Below are 17,679 nucleotides of genomic sequence, written 5' to 3' on the forward strand. Positions count from 1 at the left end.
TTTTAAAACAGGTTGTGAACCACAACATGTACTGTACATTTCACACTTAAAAGTTATATGGCAAACGGTTGCTTTTATACACATCCAGCATTGACGGAGCAACATTAGCACTCATTTAAAGTCATGTTTGTGTCTACCTGATGAATTTAACATGCGCTGTCTTTAAGCTCTTGTTTTTGGTCTCTACCAACTCCTGAGAAAGATATTACCATCCATAACTATTTTTTTACCAGTATGTCATATTTTCACTTTATTTGATTAATTTTTACAAGTGTTGTGTGTTTGTCCTAATGTGAGAATATGTGACAAGAATGTTTTAGTAACTTAAAGCAATTTAAAATGGTAGTATACTTTAGTAAAAGAAGTATTCCAGTGCCCTTTTCAAGTCTATTGCACATCCTATTGGGTGCACACTGTTGCACTTGTAACCACACTCAGGAGGGATGTCCCCTCTTGTAAACTTTGAACCAGTGAAGCCCAGCAAACACAAGATTATCAATTGGTGTTCTTTAATAACATTAATTTATTCCACTCTACATTCATTATCGTTTACAGCCATTGTCTTTTTCTGGGTAAAAAAATGCAATTTTCTTTCAAGATAAGGCTCTAGTCCATCTATCAACAACTCCCCCAAAACAGTTTTTTAGAGAGGCAGTGTGTGTGTGTGTGTGTGTGTGTGTGTGTGTGTGTGTGTGTGTGGTGTGTGTGTTCCCAGTAGCTCCAGTAAAAGGTCTGGTTCCCTTTAAATGCTCGCCACGGAGCACAGACAAAAGAATCCCTGCCCATTCAACAGAATAAAAGAGTGTGTGTAAGAGAGAGAGAGAGAGTGGGACAAAAAGTTGTGTCCATTGAGTTTCTGGATCCAGAACTCAGTTACTAAACCTTTCACTCTCTTTCCTTCTCATCCTCTCTGCATCTGTTTTTTTTCTCACCGTTTTCTTTTTCTTCTCTTCTTCTTTTTCTGCATTCCACAGGACACATTAAACAACAACTCCTTTGGGAAGAAATACAGTTGGCAGGAGAAGGTTTCAGGCTCGTCCTCGCCTCTTAAAACAGGTGAGCTTTTCTTTCCCACCAGATCTTCACACCATGAAGCTCATATTTTAGTTTAACTGTCTTAATTTTCTTGTTTAGTTGATGATAACTGGGATGTGCAGACCAGAATGCTGTCTCTGATAATATGGGTGTCTGGCTCCATGATCCTCAGGGACGAGTGTTAAGGCGTGGATTAGCTATGCTAAGCTAAGTGAGCTAACGCTATATGCTGTGGCTGGTGTGTTAGCCAGCTCTGGGCTTAATTTAATTGGGGACCTGTCATTGCTTATTGGTAGAGCTCTTTTCAGAGCACCATGTGAGGTGAGTCTAACTTACCAAACTCCCTGCCAACAACTCCCCACTGATGGAAAAAGTATATTACTCATCTCAATCATTTAAAACAATAGAAAAAAATCTGGCTAAATCAACTTTCATGTTTTATTCCACCCATGTTGGCAGAATACAGATCAGAAGCATTCATGCATTATTCTCAGATGAAATGATCACCCCATTTCTAGCCTTGTGTTAACACCAAATTAATTTAAATTCATGCTAAACAGAAATTAGTTGTAATGTTTGTCTCCCTCTCAAAAGAAAACAGAATAAAACAGTGTGCAGCTCATTCTTCATTATTTAAATGAAAGATAGAGTTAATTCAGGATTGTATTTAGATTGTAGACTGTTAATATCAATGGACAAATCATTCTGTCCGGCGAATTGCTGCAAATATGGAAGTGCCTTAAAGCTGCATTATATCTGATCTCCAGCAGGGGGGGACTCCTTAAAGCTGCATTATATCTGATCTCCAGCAGGGGGGGACTCCTTAAAGCTGCATTATATCTGATCTCCAGCAGGGGGGGACTCCTTAAAGCTGCATTATATCTGATCTCCAGCAGGGGGGGGACTCCTTAAAGCTGCATTATATCTGATCTCCAGCAGGGGGGGACTCCTTAAAGCTGCATTATATCTGATCTCCAGCAGGGGGGACTCCTTAAAGCTGCATTATATCTGATCTCCAGCAGGGGGGGACTCCTTAAAGCTGCATTATATCTGATCTCCAGCAGGGGGGGACTCCTTAAAGCTACATTATATCTGATCTCCAGCAGGGGGGGGACTTCTTAAAGCTGCATTATATCTGATCTCCAGCAGGGGGGGACTTCTTAAAGCTGCATTATATCTGATCTCCAGCAGGGGGGGACTCCTTAAAGCTACATTATATCTGATCTCCAGCAGGGGGGGACTCCTTAATCAGAATCAGCTTTATTTGCCAGGTATGAGGACACACACGAGGAATTTTTCTTTGGAGCAACATTGCTCACAATGTGCTTACACATACAAAACAATATATACACACTAATATATACACAATATATACATACTCTAAACAGAAACAATATAGAGGCATAAGTGCAATGAAGAAATCAATAAAAAATGTTTAAATGTGGAGCATAGTGCAAAGGATACTGGGATAAATAGTATTATTTTATTATATTACAATATGAACAGTATGAACATTATGAACAGTTCTGAAATAGGAAATGAGAATGATGAATAAATAACTAATAATAACTGAGATATGAGATGGAAATGATGAGTAAATAGTAAATAATAAATAATAAGTGAGATATGAGAATGAGAATAATTAAGTGGGATAATAAGTGGAACCAATAAACAGGTGCTGTAGAGACAGTGTTACTAGGTTATTGACCAGAATTGAACCTGACACTGTGGGTAAGAAGTCAGCTGTTCATCAGAGAGATGGCTTGTGGGTAGAAATTGTTCCTGAGTCTGTTGGTTTTGGCGTGCAGTACTCTGTAGCGCCTACCAGAGGGAGAAGCTGGACCAGATTGTGTCCGGGGTGAGATGGGTCTGCAGGGATGGTTCCTGCCCGTTTGCTGACTCTGGAAGAGTATAAGTCATGAATGGAGGGCAGGTTTTCTGCAGTCCTAACTGTCCGTTGTAGTCTGCTCCTTTCCTTTTTGGTGGCAGATCCAGACCAGACAGTGATGGACGTGTAGAGGACAGACTGGTCGATGGCTGTGGAGAAGTGGACCAGCAGCTCCTTAGGCAGGTTGAGCTTCCTGAGCTGGCGCAGGAAGTACAGCCTCTGCTGGGCCTTTTTGATGATGATGTATGTGTTGGGCTTCCACTTCAGGTTCTGGGATATAGTGGATCCCAGAAACCTGAAGGATTCCACAGCAGACACAGGGCTGTTGAGTATGGAGATGGGGGGAAGAGTGGGGGGTCTCTTTCTGAAGTCCACAATCATCTCTACAGTTTTGAGCGTGTTGAGCTCAAGGTTGTTCTGACTGCACCAGAGAGCCAGCTGATCCACCTCCTGTCTGTAGGCTGACTTATCACCGTACCGGATGAGGCCGATGACGGTTGTGTCGTCAGCAAACTTCAGGAGTTTAACAGATGGGTCTCCTCAGGTGCAGTCATTGGTTCAGAGGGAGAAAAGCAGTGGGGAGAGCACACACTCCTGGGGGGCGCCTGTGCTGATAGTCCGTATCCTGCATGTGATGTTCCCCAGCCTCAACTGCTGACACCTGTTAGTCAGGAAGTTTGTGATCCACTGACAGGTGGAGGCTGGCACAGTGAGATGGGAGAGTTTGGTGCTGAGGATGTCCGGGATGATGGTGGTGTTGAACTCCAAGCTGAAGTCCACAAACAGGATCCTTGCATAACCCACTGGAGAGTCGAGGTGTTGCATTTGGTTGAATTTGGTTGCAAAAGGAGGTTGAGCTCTCATAGATGGTCTATGAGAAAGTGACCCACTTCTCACTTGATTTATTACCTCAGTAAACATTTTCACAATGAGTTTATGGTCTCAATTGCTAGTTTTAAGTCTTCTGCAACACAAACTAATATTTTTTTTAATTATGGTCTCGTTTTAGGGCGTGGCTATGATGCGATTGCCAGTAAAAGCGTGTAATGTAACTTAGAGTGTAAGGGCTCCTCCATCACTCCTCCCTCTTGTCTAAAATAATCACATCAGCAATCAGGATGGCTGCACCTGTAAAGGCAACCTCGACGACTCATAGCAGATCTCCAGAAACTAATGGGGGACGTCACACATGCTCTGTCCCTTATTGTTATTCAGTCTATGATATAGATGCCAGCGATGGGGCCGTTGCAGCCATTTTGCTATTTGATATCTCAAACTCAGAAATACAACTAGAGGGCTGACGGAAACAGTTTTGAGCTTTTGGCCGCTCATGATTATAGTTCATACAAAATGATGTGGTGGCTGCACTGGAATGGTCAGTCCAATATTTACTCTGACCTGGTCTGGTGTCTGGCCTTTGTGTATGCTTGTGTGTTTTCATGTGTGTTTGTGCGCATTGTTGTTTGTGTCTGCTTCTCCTCCAGGTGAGCTCACCTCTCCACGTGAGCACAGCTGTCTAAGCGACGAGGACAAGGTGCAAGGCGGGGGAGCGCAGACCAAAGACCGCGGGACTTCCACTGATGCCCCCTGCAGACACAGCCACACCTCTGGACACTCCACAATGGCTGCGACTCGCTCCAAGCTTCAGGAGAAGCCGCCCGCGCCACCCCCACCGCAGAACTATACACCAGCTCCTCTAAACCCAGCAAGGAAGGCGGATGGAGGCGGGCTCCACCGGGAGAGGATCCGCTATCACACGGACGTTCATATAGAATCCACAGAGGAGATTTATCTAACTCCTCTGCAGCGTTCAGCCAACCCTCTAGACCTTCCCAACGTGCAGGACCGGCCTTTCCTTTCGCAGCAGACTGAGCAGGGCCGCATGTCCATCAGCTCCGACACAGAGGGCCCACCTCCATACCAGCCCCTCCCAGACCGGACAAACCCCTCCATCTATGAGGAGGATGAGGTATATGTCCCCCCACCTTCATATACTTCATGTGTAGAGTCCATCATCACGCCACCCAGCATGGCTCACTCAGCCCGCTCCTCCCTCATGCTGGACCTCAGCCGGAAGGGGGCAGGAACGGGGGCCAGGGTCATGCTGAGACCTGGATCATCTGTGGAGTATGTGGATGCCACAGATGAAAGCTACTGCGGGGAGGATGAGGATGTCGACAGGATAACAATGGATGAAAGTTTGGGGAAGGGGAGAGAAAATGGGGGAGGAAAGGAGGGAGTAAAGAGGGATGGCGGTGGCAGGAGAGTCCCACCAAGGACTTCCATGAGCTCGGAGGCCAGTGGCCTTTCATATGACTCAGTAAAATACACACTAGTGGTGGATGAGCACGCTAAGCTAGAACTGGTCAGCCTCCGGCAATGTTACCAAGGCTACAGTGACGACAGCGACTCTGCCACCATCTATGACAACTGCGTCTCTTCTCCCTACGAGTCTGCCATAGGGGAGGAGTACGAGGAGGAAGATGAGGAAGATGAGGACGATGAGGACGGTATTCAGATAGGAGGAGTGAGGAGAGAGGCCACGGCTTGTCTGTCTGAAGACTCCACTCCAGAGGTTGACCTGCACTTCTCCAAGAAGTTCCTCAACGTCTTCATGAGTGGACGCTCTCGCTCTTCCAGTAAGTTAATGCCACAATTGCGATATTTTTTCCCAATACTATTTCAATATTAGCAATTTAAGTTATTAATCACCAGCACATTAACCACATAACCATAATGGAAAACAAATCTTAACACCGTGACTCATAACAGTCAGCCATATTGCCCGGCCAAGCATGTCATAAACAACACCATGTAAAAAAGGTTTATATTACAAAATAATGTAATTTTCATGTTTATTTTTTTCTCTTTCTTGTGAAAGAGTGAATAAATTATGATTTTGTTGATAACAATTTAATGATTTAGTGATAATGAGACTTAATATGCTTTGTAAATTTAAATTGTCAATTTCATTTTGCATTTTTGAGAATGTCTAAATTTCTTAATACAAGGCCGTCTATTCCCCCCATAATTGTGTGTGAGACATCCTGGAAGCACATACGCTGTTATTGTGTGTAAGTCCCTTTAAACATAGAGTAACACAGCAGCAAATACTGTCTGGACGAATTGGCAGCGTGGTGGAAAAGGCTTAAAGCGATGTGGCTGATGATGCACAGCCACAGAGATTTTTAGGAGCTGGAATAGCACACCTCATCAACTCTCGATATTGTGACTTTCTGCCTGTTAGATTTAATTTTATCTTGTAGAATAACATCTGAAACTGGCAGATGAATAATATTTAAAACTGTTGTTTTATCATACCAGCAGTTTTGAATATAACAGTTTGAACATATGAGTTACATGAAAGTTAAAATAAATTAAGCCACAATACCCAGCACAGCTTGTAAGTGTTGTAAATGAAGGCTGTAGCTTTTGCTGCTCTGATGATATCGTTATCAGCATTCTGACCGGAGCACGTTCTGGCCAAAAACCCAGCTGGACATTTAGATGCCATGCTGGGTGGAGGGACACGGAGCCAAAAGCAGCTTTCCTTTTCATGGATTTGCTTCTCTCTTACCCTCTGCTGTCCAGACAATCACACATTCAAAAACAAATTAGTTGAGTCCAGACATTAAGACAACAGCAGTCCTGGAGAGGGTGTTTGGAAGGACTGAGGAAAAGAAAGCAATGATACAGATAGTGAGTGGCTTAATAAATTTTATTTTTCTGTAATGTCATTTAGCTGAATCTGCTAAATATGCTGTCATCATCATGTGTATTTCGAGTGTTTCAAGTTATAATCCTAAAGATTTTTAGACCCCATTAGTTGGAGAACATGTCTGTCTGACTTTCTTCTAATGTATTAAAAAATTACCCCTATGAATCCAACAATCTTTGACATTGGTCCAGTATTAAGAGAGTTTGCTGCAGTCGTCAGCGCAGAAGCAAGCAACGATGTTAATAGGGCAGCTTGTATTTACCTTCACAGAAATGCTTGTGTGTAGCTGAAAGGCTCAGATTGATATTCTACGTGTCTGACAACATTATAGATAGATCGATAGATAGATAGATAGATAGATAGATAGATAGATAGATAGATAGATAGATGATAGATAGATAGATAGATAGATAGATGTTTATTGATCCCAAGAAAAATGGGAAATTCCGGTGTTACAGCAGCAAAATCAGTCACAAAGCACAGAATATAAATATAAATGAAATACTAGGAAAAATATACATATATATATATATATATATATATATATATATATATATATACATGAAATAATAATATGAATAAAATAAAAGAACAAATATTTGAATATGGACAGGATGGGAAAACAAAAATGTGCAACTGCTTAAATAATATGCTAAGATGTATGCTAAATGTAAATAAACCAATTGTACAAGTTTCACTTAGTGCAGTAGTGTGGTGTCCAAAAGTCTTATATAGCACCCAGTGATGACATGTTTAAAAGTGTTATTGCTTGTGGTATGAATGATTTTCTGTAGCGGTCCGTGCGGCATTTCTTTCTGTAGAAAGGATTTCTACAGAGATAGACCTTTAAAACCTCTTTGAGACCTTTCTGTTTAACCAGAAACAGCTCTGAAGTCGCTAGCGCTAAACCCACCAGACTCCATTTATAAAAACAATAGTTTTTTTGTGTATAGAGTAGGGGTGTGACGAGACGCTTACTCCACGAGACGAGACACATCACGAGATTGGGTTCACGAGAACGAGACGAGACGAGATTTTAAAAAAAAATTTAAAGAAATCCTCGATGAAATATATGAATGGAAAATAGTTTTTTTATTCAACTGAAAAATCACAAAATGCAAAACAATTTAGGTGCATTTTGAAATCAACTATTAATGATGAATGTTATTTAACTTTTTTTGCAAAGGACGTGCAAACACTGCAAAATGTTTTGTATAAACTCTACCAACTGGCTTCTGCCCTGTACAATTTCACACGAGAAATCTAACTCCTTTCCACAAACCGAACATAAAAAAATAAACAGTATAAATAAAATAAATGTGTAAATAACAGAAAAATAACATTTTAAATGCAAACAGTAAGTGTATCAATAACCAAAGTACTGCTCTCTCAAAACTGTGCAAACAAACAACAAAAAACCAAAATGTTGCCACACAAAGGATTTAAAAGTGGCAGGGGGATCTTCAATTGTAATTTCACGCTCCATCACGCTGACATCACATCGCCTCACGAGACAACTTTTCACCTCGACGAGAAATCTCGTCATGTTCTAATCTCGTAAAACGAGATCTCGTCACACCCTTAGTATAGAGCCAACATATTTTCACATACAATATGTGTTTATTCCAACTGAAACTACAGTTGTTATTGTTTGAACAGTGGGAAGATAACCCAGAACAGCTTTTGATAGTTTTATTTTGTTTCTGTCAACTTTAAATGAAGTGTATTTTACAATGCTAAAATTACTGTTTATTTACATGGAGTCTGATGGGTTTAGTGAAATGTGTTTAAAAAAAACGATCTTACGCTTTAACTGAAAGGTTGATCTCCTAAGAAATCCTTTCCATAATGTTGTCAATGTTGTTTGAATATTATCTTAGAATATTAATCTGAGCCTGTCAGAGGCAAAACGAATACTTTTGGGGACGGTAAACACAAGCTGGACAATTGTCCTATTAACTTACATTGAAGCTTGTTTTGTCGTTGCCAACTGCAGCAATCTCTCTTGATATTGGACCAATGTCAAAGATTGTTGTTCCCATCCGACACTTAAACACAAAAACATGGGAACATAGGGTCCAGGGTTATTTCATAAAACCAAGCTAAGGGATTAAACCGTGATTTCCCAGTTATCCTGGCTCAATTTTGCCTTGACTCGGTTTCACAAAACAGAGGCACCTAAGTTACCATGAGATTTATTCTTTACAGCTAGCCTGGTCCCAACCAGGCTAACAGACAGAATTTATTAATTTTAGTTATTTTTTTATCCTGGAGTCCTTTCTGTTCTGTCAGCAGTGGTTTCATGTTCTCATACTTCCACAAGAAGATGCTGCTCACTCTGTATAAAGTATGAACAATGTGTATTCTCCATTTTAGCATCAGTAAATCTGGAAAGCCGTGAACGCACATCTATCCAAAATACTTCATCCAGGCTCGACCTAGTCACTCCTCCTCAGCCTGGCTAGGCTTTCGTGAAACGCACAAAGCAAGGATGCACATATTAGACTAGGTCAAGTCTTGCTTTATCGGTTTTCTCAGATTTATAAATTCTGCTTTTGTGAAACAGCCCCAAAGTGGAAAAAAACAGTTGCCCTTTAGGGTGTGTTTGCTGCCCCCAGTGCTTGATACACAAGGCTTTTGGAACAGGACTCTGCAAGCTGTATTAAATAAAAGAGTTCTCCACCAATTTTAAATGTAAATGTGCTGTATTCATATAGCGCTTTTCCAGTCTTAACAACTGCTCAAAGCGCTTTTACATCTACAGGAAACATTCACCATTCACACACATTCATACACTGTGGCCGAGGCTGCCGTACAAGGTGCCACCTGCTCATCAGATAAACACTCACACACATTCACACTCCGACACGCAGCACCAGGGGCAACTCGGGGTTCAGTGTCTTGCCCAAGGATACTTCAACAATGACTGCTGGGGCGGGGATCGAACCACCAACCTTCCGATTGGCAGACAACCGCTCTACCACTGAGCCACAGCCGCCCCTTTTACATGCCAGTGGTGGGCGGATCGATTCAAATATTGATAAAATGTATATCAATGATGGTATTGATATTGAACAGTACCAGTGTAATGAGATGGATACTTTAGTTTCAGTTTCTCTCCAGTATGCACAGCTGCGGTGTCATCCATAGAGGCGACCTGGCTGTCTGTGTCTGTGTAAATGTTCTGTCACACCACCGAGCAGGCACACTTTGTTTCTCCTCCCTCCTCTTGTGATTTGATGTTGTACCGTCATGTGACTCAGCGGCACCAGGCAAACAAGCAAACAAGCAGTCAGGCCCGGCGGCAGCCAGCAGCGCACACACACACAAACAGGATGGAGCAGAAAAATGGCAGAGAAGAAGAGGAGCGCTTTGTGGCTATATTTTTTGTGGCAACAAAAGAAACAACAGCAAGATCTAATGCAATGCATGCAAGTTTGAACTTATTAATAATCCAAAGGATATGTCACAAAACCACTTTAATGTCATGAAAATGAAAATTCATTTGGATTTAGCAATTTTATGATGCATCCAACTTAATTATTAAAGTAACGGTATTATTTTTTTGCTGTTTTCTTAGACTGTATCTGGGAAGGAGGAAGGAGAGGATTGTAGCATTTACCTTCATTAGGCTGACTCTTGTTTTGGCTCATACACTGACCCACATCACTGTGTATGTGTGTTTAAAGCAGCCAACAGTAGTGGGCAGGTGGGAGATTGTAGACAGTCTCAAATGTGTTACTTCCTCTAATAGTCCCCACTGTCCTGTGGGATGTCTTTCATGTGTTTCCCAGACTCATTAGACACACCAACACAGTTTATCTGAGATGAGCAGGAGGGGCTAACGGTTGTCTCAGGGGAATGTAGGTAGAAATACGCAATGCTCATCTGTTTCATGGCTAATTAAAGTGTGATTTGTAGGTCCTAAAAAAGGCATGTGTGCTTTAAGTAAACATAATGTGCCCTAATTGTGTTTTCTGTTTGTATATGATGGACCTTTGCTGCAATTTGAAGACAACAACAATCATCTTTTTGCCAGCAGAAAAGCTGGAAATCCTCACTGGATTATTAACTTTTATTTTCCCCTTCTTGCTTCTCCACTGTGTTTTCAAGGTGCCGAGTCCTTTGGCCTATTCTCTTGTCTCATAAATGGAGAGGAGAGGGATCAGAGCCACAGGGCCGTCTACAGGTGAGGAAAAACTGCATTGTCATCACAATTGCTTACATCAACATCATCCCCCCCCATATTCATACTAAATGTTGCAGCCATCGTTCTTATAAAATATCATTTTGCTCAATTTCTTTCAAACCACTTTTTATTTCAAGTGGTTATTGAATTTGTTATTTTTGTTAGCAATAAATCATAAATAGACAAACAGTTTTTGGCAATACACAAGCTTAGTGTATTTACATTTACTCATTTTTTAATTATGCAGGCAGAGTGGCTTCTAGCAGGATCCAAAGTTGTGGTCACCTTTGAACACATTCATCTCCATCAGTCATTATTCTTTTTCTATGTGCATTTGTAGTTGGACCAGAGAACGCTCCAATTCTCCATGTTTCCCCTGTAACAGTTACACTCCAGTTGGCAGCGTGGAGTTCCAGCTGCTGTTGAAGACCTCAGGCTGATAAATGTGTAATACAATTGCCATGCAGTCAAGTGAATAGCAACATATCTGGTCATGACCAATCAGAACTGAAAACAGGGGGCTTTTTACAGCATTCCTTTAATTTAGTGAGTTTCTAGTTTGTATGTGTATAATATTCTAAATTGTCAAAGTGCCTCTATAGCCATTAGCATCACATCTGACAAGCCAACATCATAGTTAGCTAGGTTAAATTATTGTTTTCCGTTTTAATATTGGCTAAAGTATTAAAAGTTGAATTTCTGTTTGTTCTATGAAAGCCGTATGCCATTTCAGACCTTGTAAAACTCCATATTGGGCAACTTAAAAACAGCGCTTAGTTTTTATGAAAATCTAACACTGAAAACTTCCAGTATGTTGAGAATATTGAACTAATGTGAATATTAACATACATTATGTAGGCTTGAAGGAGATAGCAGTCCCCTTGTATTCACAAAAAGCCATTTATTGTTTGTGAGCAGCCTGTGTATTTGCAGCTAAAAACCAAACTAAGAAGTGTTTGGAACCTGCTCAGTAACAGAAGAGGAGAAAGAGCCATTTGAGAAGTATGGAATGCTGTTTTTGTCAATAATGAATAAATACGTGACTGAATAAATAAAGTAAAATCTTTTAATATATTTAACTAATTGATGATCTTGATATGAATATTTACATTTAATTGTTCATGTATGTATTACCTCATTTATTTATTTCATGATGTATTTCAAAGGCATATTTATTTACTTATTCATGTATTTATTCATTTATTTAATATTGAATAAAACGGCCTTCCATAGAGAAGTGCAATGTGCATGGCTGTAGTAATACTTCATTTTGCCATGATACTAGTTTGGCTTTAGAATCTATGGCTGGTGATATGACGCATGCCTTTGATGTGGGAGATCTGGGTACAATTCCCACTGCGATACATCAACATGTCCCTGAGCAAGACACTTAACCCCTAGCTGCTCCAAAGGCGTGAGGCCTCTGCTATAAATAGCAATTGTAAATCCCTTTCGATAAAAGCATCAGCTAAATGTAATGGAATCTATTGTAACTTGTGTCCTCCGTGACAAGGCAACCATTAGTATTCCTTTAAAATCAATCAATCAACATTTGTTTCTTTAGCGCTTTACAGCAGTGAGCAGGTATCCAAATGGCTTTACAGCAAGGACCAAGAGTAAAAGTTGAATCAGAAAGGTTACCTAAAAGCAGGGGGAAGAAAGGAAAAATGTCTCAGTGCTACCAATCTAATAAAGCCATTCTAAATAAATAAGTTTTAAAATCAGATTTAAAAAGAGCTATGTCTGGTTTAGTGCAGATGTCAGGGGGAAACTTCCAAAGTCTCAGTGTAGCAACCCACAGTTTGTACCTTGACCTTGGAACTTCTAAAATAAGTTGATTGGATGACTGAAACATAGGGGTGGGAATCACTAGATTCCTCCCGATATGATATCATCACCATACTTATGCCATTAAACGATATTATTTCGATATTATTTAATCATATTGCAATATTCTACGATATACTGCAATTTATAACCTTTTTTCCAAATTCTAATTTTTCCCAATTTCAAATGACGTCCCCAAAAGGAAACTTTGTCAACATCTGTTTCATCTAAAAAGAAACATTTCTCTGTTTGATCATATCACTTCAGTTTTATTGCTGTAAAATGGGACAAATTGACCAACACATTTATAAAATTAGATAGAATATTTGGCGCCTGTATTGATTTCTTTCCCCACCCCTACTGTAATGACCTATTATGTTCACAAAGGGTTAAAATCTCAGACCAATACAAACATTAAAATCTTTTAAAAAAAAACATTTAAATCTTAAAATCAATACTAAGTGCAGAGTGTGTAGAACAGGGGTAATGGGTGGACATCTGGAGGTGTTTGTTATTTTCATTGAATAAGAACCAACGGTCCAGGCACTCAGACCTACCGCCTGTGTTAGGGAGTCATCCAGCTCATAAAAAGCCTCTGAGGCCCCTGAGATCCTGTGCATAACTACATCTGTCTTGGCAGGTTTGTCCCTCGTCATGACGATGAGTTGGAGCTGGAGGTAGATGATCCGTTGCTGGTGGAGGTCCAGTCAGAGGATTATTGGTACGAGGGCTACAACATGCGAACTGGTGCCCGTGGGATCTTCCCAGCGTATTACGCTATAGAGGTGAACAAGGACACGGAGAGCTACAAAGGTACTGACACTGCCATGACTATCAATTCTAGAAGGCTGACTGTGAATGTCTTCATAAAAATGCCTTGAAACATTGACTGAACTATGCACAGAATTGTAATAGGTGAACAGTGCTGGCTGCCCTGCACTTCATCAAATGTCTGGTTGAGGGTTAAGACTTGGTTTTAGGCTTAATGTTAGAATTATGTCCAGATTTAGCTTTTAAGGCACAGTTAAGGGTGTGCAGAAACCCACCACCACAGAGACCCAGATTTACTAAGGTCAGTTCCCAATAGGATCTCTGGATTTGGTTTTTCCACAAACACAATCAGTAAAATTGAATTGAATTAATGTTGGTGTGTGGGAAACCTGTGCTGAATTATCGGAGAACAAGGTTGTGATCTGTGGGGTAAACACAAACCTGAGGGAGTGTTATGCTCTATTGATGAAACTCTTCTCTGCCAAGTTTAAGCAGCTTGTGACAGAGATTAAAATATGACATGATTAAGTAAAATATTAAACAAAGGCAGAAGTATAAGAGATTAATATGGATATGTTGATGATTGTCATAGTGTCCTAGTATCAACCCCCAAGACCAGAGAAAACTACTTATTTTATATTGCACAGAAACATTACCACACATTTACACACCAATGAAACAGCTAATGTTGTCCAAAGACACTTTGACATGCGGACTGCTTAGGCCAGGAATTGATTGGTAGACCACCGCTCTACCTCTCGATCCACAGCCGCCCCAAAGGGGCTACAAAAAAGCTATGAATATCTCACCTGGATTTTAGTGCTTAAATAAATGACTGCCTCTCTTCTGTGTTATGTTGTGTTGTTTGTTGCCTTTTATTATTTTTATATTCCATGTTTTCTGTCCTGTGCAGTGAAAAGCAGTGAATGGATGGACAGATACCGGTTGAAGTTTCTGGGCTCAGTTCAAGTGCCCTTCCACAAAGGAAACGATGTTCTGTGTGCAGCAATGCAGAAGGTAAGAGGCACATGCTTTGTGCATTTGAGTGTTAAAAACATTTGACTCCCATTGTGAAGAATAAAGGAGCTACTTACAGTTGGCAACATCTCAAATATAGAATTATCACGTATGATATTACACATATACAGTATTATACTAGTATTATAGTAGTATTATAGTATACTAGTATTATATTTTCAAAATTCAAACTGACAGGAGCCCACTAAAATCATAATGTTCTATCACGTAGAAAATACAGTATGTTACTAGCTTCCTGTAATGTTTTCAAAATTTAAATTGACAGGAGCGAAAACCACAATTTGACTCTTTCCAATATACGCATTGTCTACATAGAACATAAAACTTTAGTACCATCTCGTAGAGAATTGGGTTAGATTGTCGAGCTTTTTACATTTTAGGAGTCATCTTTTAAAAAATGTTTCACAGATTGCAACCACCAGAAGGACGACAGTCAAGTATAACCCGCCTTCCTCCTGCATCCTGGAGATCAGTGTGAAAGGCATCAAGCTTGCAGTTCAAGAGGATTATTATGCCTGTGACAAAGTAAGCATTCATACTGTCTCTTTTGTCTGTCTAATATTTATTAATCATGAGGTTTTGTCAAAAGCTCACACGGATAATCAAATTTAACAATTGAGGCATGTCTCCCTTGTGTGGCTGCCAATAGAAACTACAGGCAAAGATGTTAAAGTAGGAAAGTAGGAGTTAAACTATATAATGATGATATATAATATGTATGCACATACAAGTATCCACTCTACATGGGCTTATAAAATCCATAATATATTGTTGCTGGTTTAACATGATGACAATAGAGAAGCAACCAAGCAGTTTCTCTTTTACAGTACATTCAAGATAGCGGTCATTGAACGCACCTCATTGATGCCGCTGTCGCTGCTACGTCACCCGGATCGATGCTCTGATTGGTTGAAGGACTATCCAATTGCGTACAGAGTCATTTGAACTCTGCCCGTTGGTCCCGCCTCTTGTGTAGAGAAAAGACAGAGCTGACTCCCCAGACCAAGGCTCAATCTCACATCTATTGAGCTTGGCTTGGTCTGGAGATCCACAGATTAAAACCGTGATCATTTTTGATAACTATTGAATAGAACGCCTTTATTTGTCATTATACACAAGTACACAGTACCTGTGTAATGAGATTGAAGCAATCCCTTTACAGTGTTGACACAAAAATATAAGAAATATAAGATAACAATATAAAATATCAAAAATATAAAGTGTAAGTAGTGCAGAGAAAAGGAGTGGGGGTGAGGAGCTGGTGCACAGTCCTGAGTCCAGAGAGCCACTGTATACATATATAAAACAGCTTTGAATACACATTGTGTGAAAGTAGATAAGTATTAACAGATTAATAAATATTGCACAGTAATGAAATGAAATGGTTAAGTACTAAATAATAAATAAATAAATATTGCACAGAATGGTTAATATATTAAATATTGCACTGTATGAAATTGCACAGATTCTAGTGTCCTTTGAGGTATTATATAACAGTATAACAGTATTGCACAGTCAGAGGGAAGAAGAATGTCCGGGGGCCGGGGGTAGACTGTCAGTGCATATGTGAGTTAAGGGTGGTTATGGCCTTTGGGAAGAAACTGTTCTAGTAATGATGCAGTCTGTGTCAGAAAATAAATTTGTCCATAAAATAATTACATTTCAAAGAAAGAACTTCAATTTCAGTCTCTCAATCTCCAATCACAAATAACAAAGAAAATCTGTCAAAAAAGGCTCCCGTCCTAAAACACAACTCATCTTTTCTAATCATCCAAACAGAAATTAACAGAGATTAAAGACACTTAAAGTACCACTTCTAGTCAATCTAAATATCATAACAAACAAAGCCTAGACTCTTCAGATTATACAAAATAAAAGTACTTCACAAAATGCAAAATGTCACAAATGCAGATTTGTGTAGTGAGCTGCTGTTCAGATAGTATGATCATGTTTGCTGATCACACTTCCTAGAAGTATATCAATACTATACTATAGTACTGTGTAGTCATATATTAGTTTGTTTTAGGACTACCCGCACAATTTCATTTATTACTCAGAAAGGGGTTATTTAGCAAAATGAGTACTTTTACTTTAGTACATTGTGCTGTCAATAATCGTGTCTATTGTGTCTTGTCAAGGAGCATTTTGAACACAGAACAGTCACTTGTATTGTAAAAATAAATTAGTTAACATTGATTCCATACTGACATTGTGGGGCAAATACATGTGTATTTTGTAATAGTAATTAAGTAAAAACTTAAGTAAAGCAAGCAGCCTTGCTTTAATTGAAAGCATTTAATCTGCCTCTTTTCTGTTCACAGAGTAATGAGTGCAGTCACTTCTTCCAGTTAAAGAACGTTTCCTTCTGCGGCTATCACCCTAAAAACAGCAAGTAAGTAAAGCCAGAAAACCCAAATCCGAGGCTACATCACCAAGCCAAATTGTTTGTACTGTCTGACTAGAATAAAAGAAACACTGTAAAGGTTTTTACCCTCCATTAGTGTTCATCTGCAGAAACCAAACATTACCCTACCACAAGGTGTCACTAGAAATCAACAAATGTACCAGACTTCACAATAGACTGGACCTCTTGACAGCTTACTGATCAAATGTGAAACAGCAGTGTATTGTTAATACAGAATGGAAAGAATAAATATTCAACAAATAAAAGTAAAACAATATTGACGACCCTCTTTGGAGTGCCTTATCTGTTTTCCCTGTGTTCTCTGCAGGTATTTTGGTTTCATTACTAAGCATCCCGCGGACCAGAGGTTTGCCTGCCATGTGTTTGTGTCTGAAGACTCCACCAAACCTCTTGCAGAGTCAGTAGGGTGAGTTGGATGTTCTGCGTACTTAATCTCTGCTGACACATACAGAGGCTGCTCAGTGTAGGGATGCTCTGATCTGGCTTTTTAGCGTATCCATGTTATGTGATAAAAGAGCTGACTGATCTGTTCTTGAGAACTAAAGTCCAGTGTTGGAAATCACTTTAAGTAACACTTTAGTTATCGTTATATCTTAAAAAAAAAAAAAAAAAGTTTATTGTGGCAATCCAGGTTTTCTTTAACTGATATTAAAGCTTGCAATATTTTATTATATTTTTATTATGACATTATGACATACCATTTTCTCATGAACTAACATTTCTATTCTTACAATAACACCTTCATTGAATTCTGTAGTCTCTGCTGCAGTGACAAATGCAGAACTGCA

General features: G+C 39.7%; 1 protein-coding gene across 2 annotated transcripts in view; it reads left to right on the forward strand.

The window, feature by feature from the left end:
* LOC116694034 (C-Jun-amino-terminal kinase-interacting protein 1) overlaps positions 1-17,679 on the forward strand; it is a 75,452-nt gene that overhangs the window by 54,964 nt on the left and 2,809 nt on the right. For both annotated transcript variants that reach the window (XM_032523470.1, XM_032523462.1), the window contains exons 4-11: positions 975-1,056; positions 4,408-5,562; positions 10,755-10,830; positions 13,298-13,470; positions 14,342-14,445; positions 14,875-14,991; positions 16,788-16,858; positions 17,199-17,297. In XM_032523470.1, the coding sequence (XP_032379361.1) occupies positions 975-1,056; positions 4,408-5,562; positions 10,755-10,830; positions 13,298-13,470; positions 14,342-14,445; positions 14,875-14,991; positions 16,788-16,858; positions 17,199-17,297 (1,877 nt within the window). The remainder of the gene's footprint in view (positions 1-974; positions 1,057-4,407; positions 5,563-10,754; positions 10,831-13,297; positions 13,471-14,341; positions 14,446-14,874; positions 14,992-16,787; positions 16,859-17,198; positions 17,298-17,679) is intronic.

This window comes from Etheostoma spectabile, chromosome 1 (genome assembly GCF_008692095.1).
Source record: "Etheostoma spectabile isolate EspeVRDwgs_2016 chromosome 1, UIUC_Espe_1.0, whole genome shotgun sequence".
In the NCBI taxonomy this organism is placed as follows: domain Eukaryota; kingdom Metazoa; phylum Chordata; class Actinopteri; order Perciformes; family Percidae; genus Etheostoma; species Etheostoma spectabile.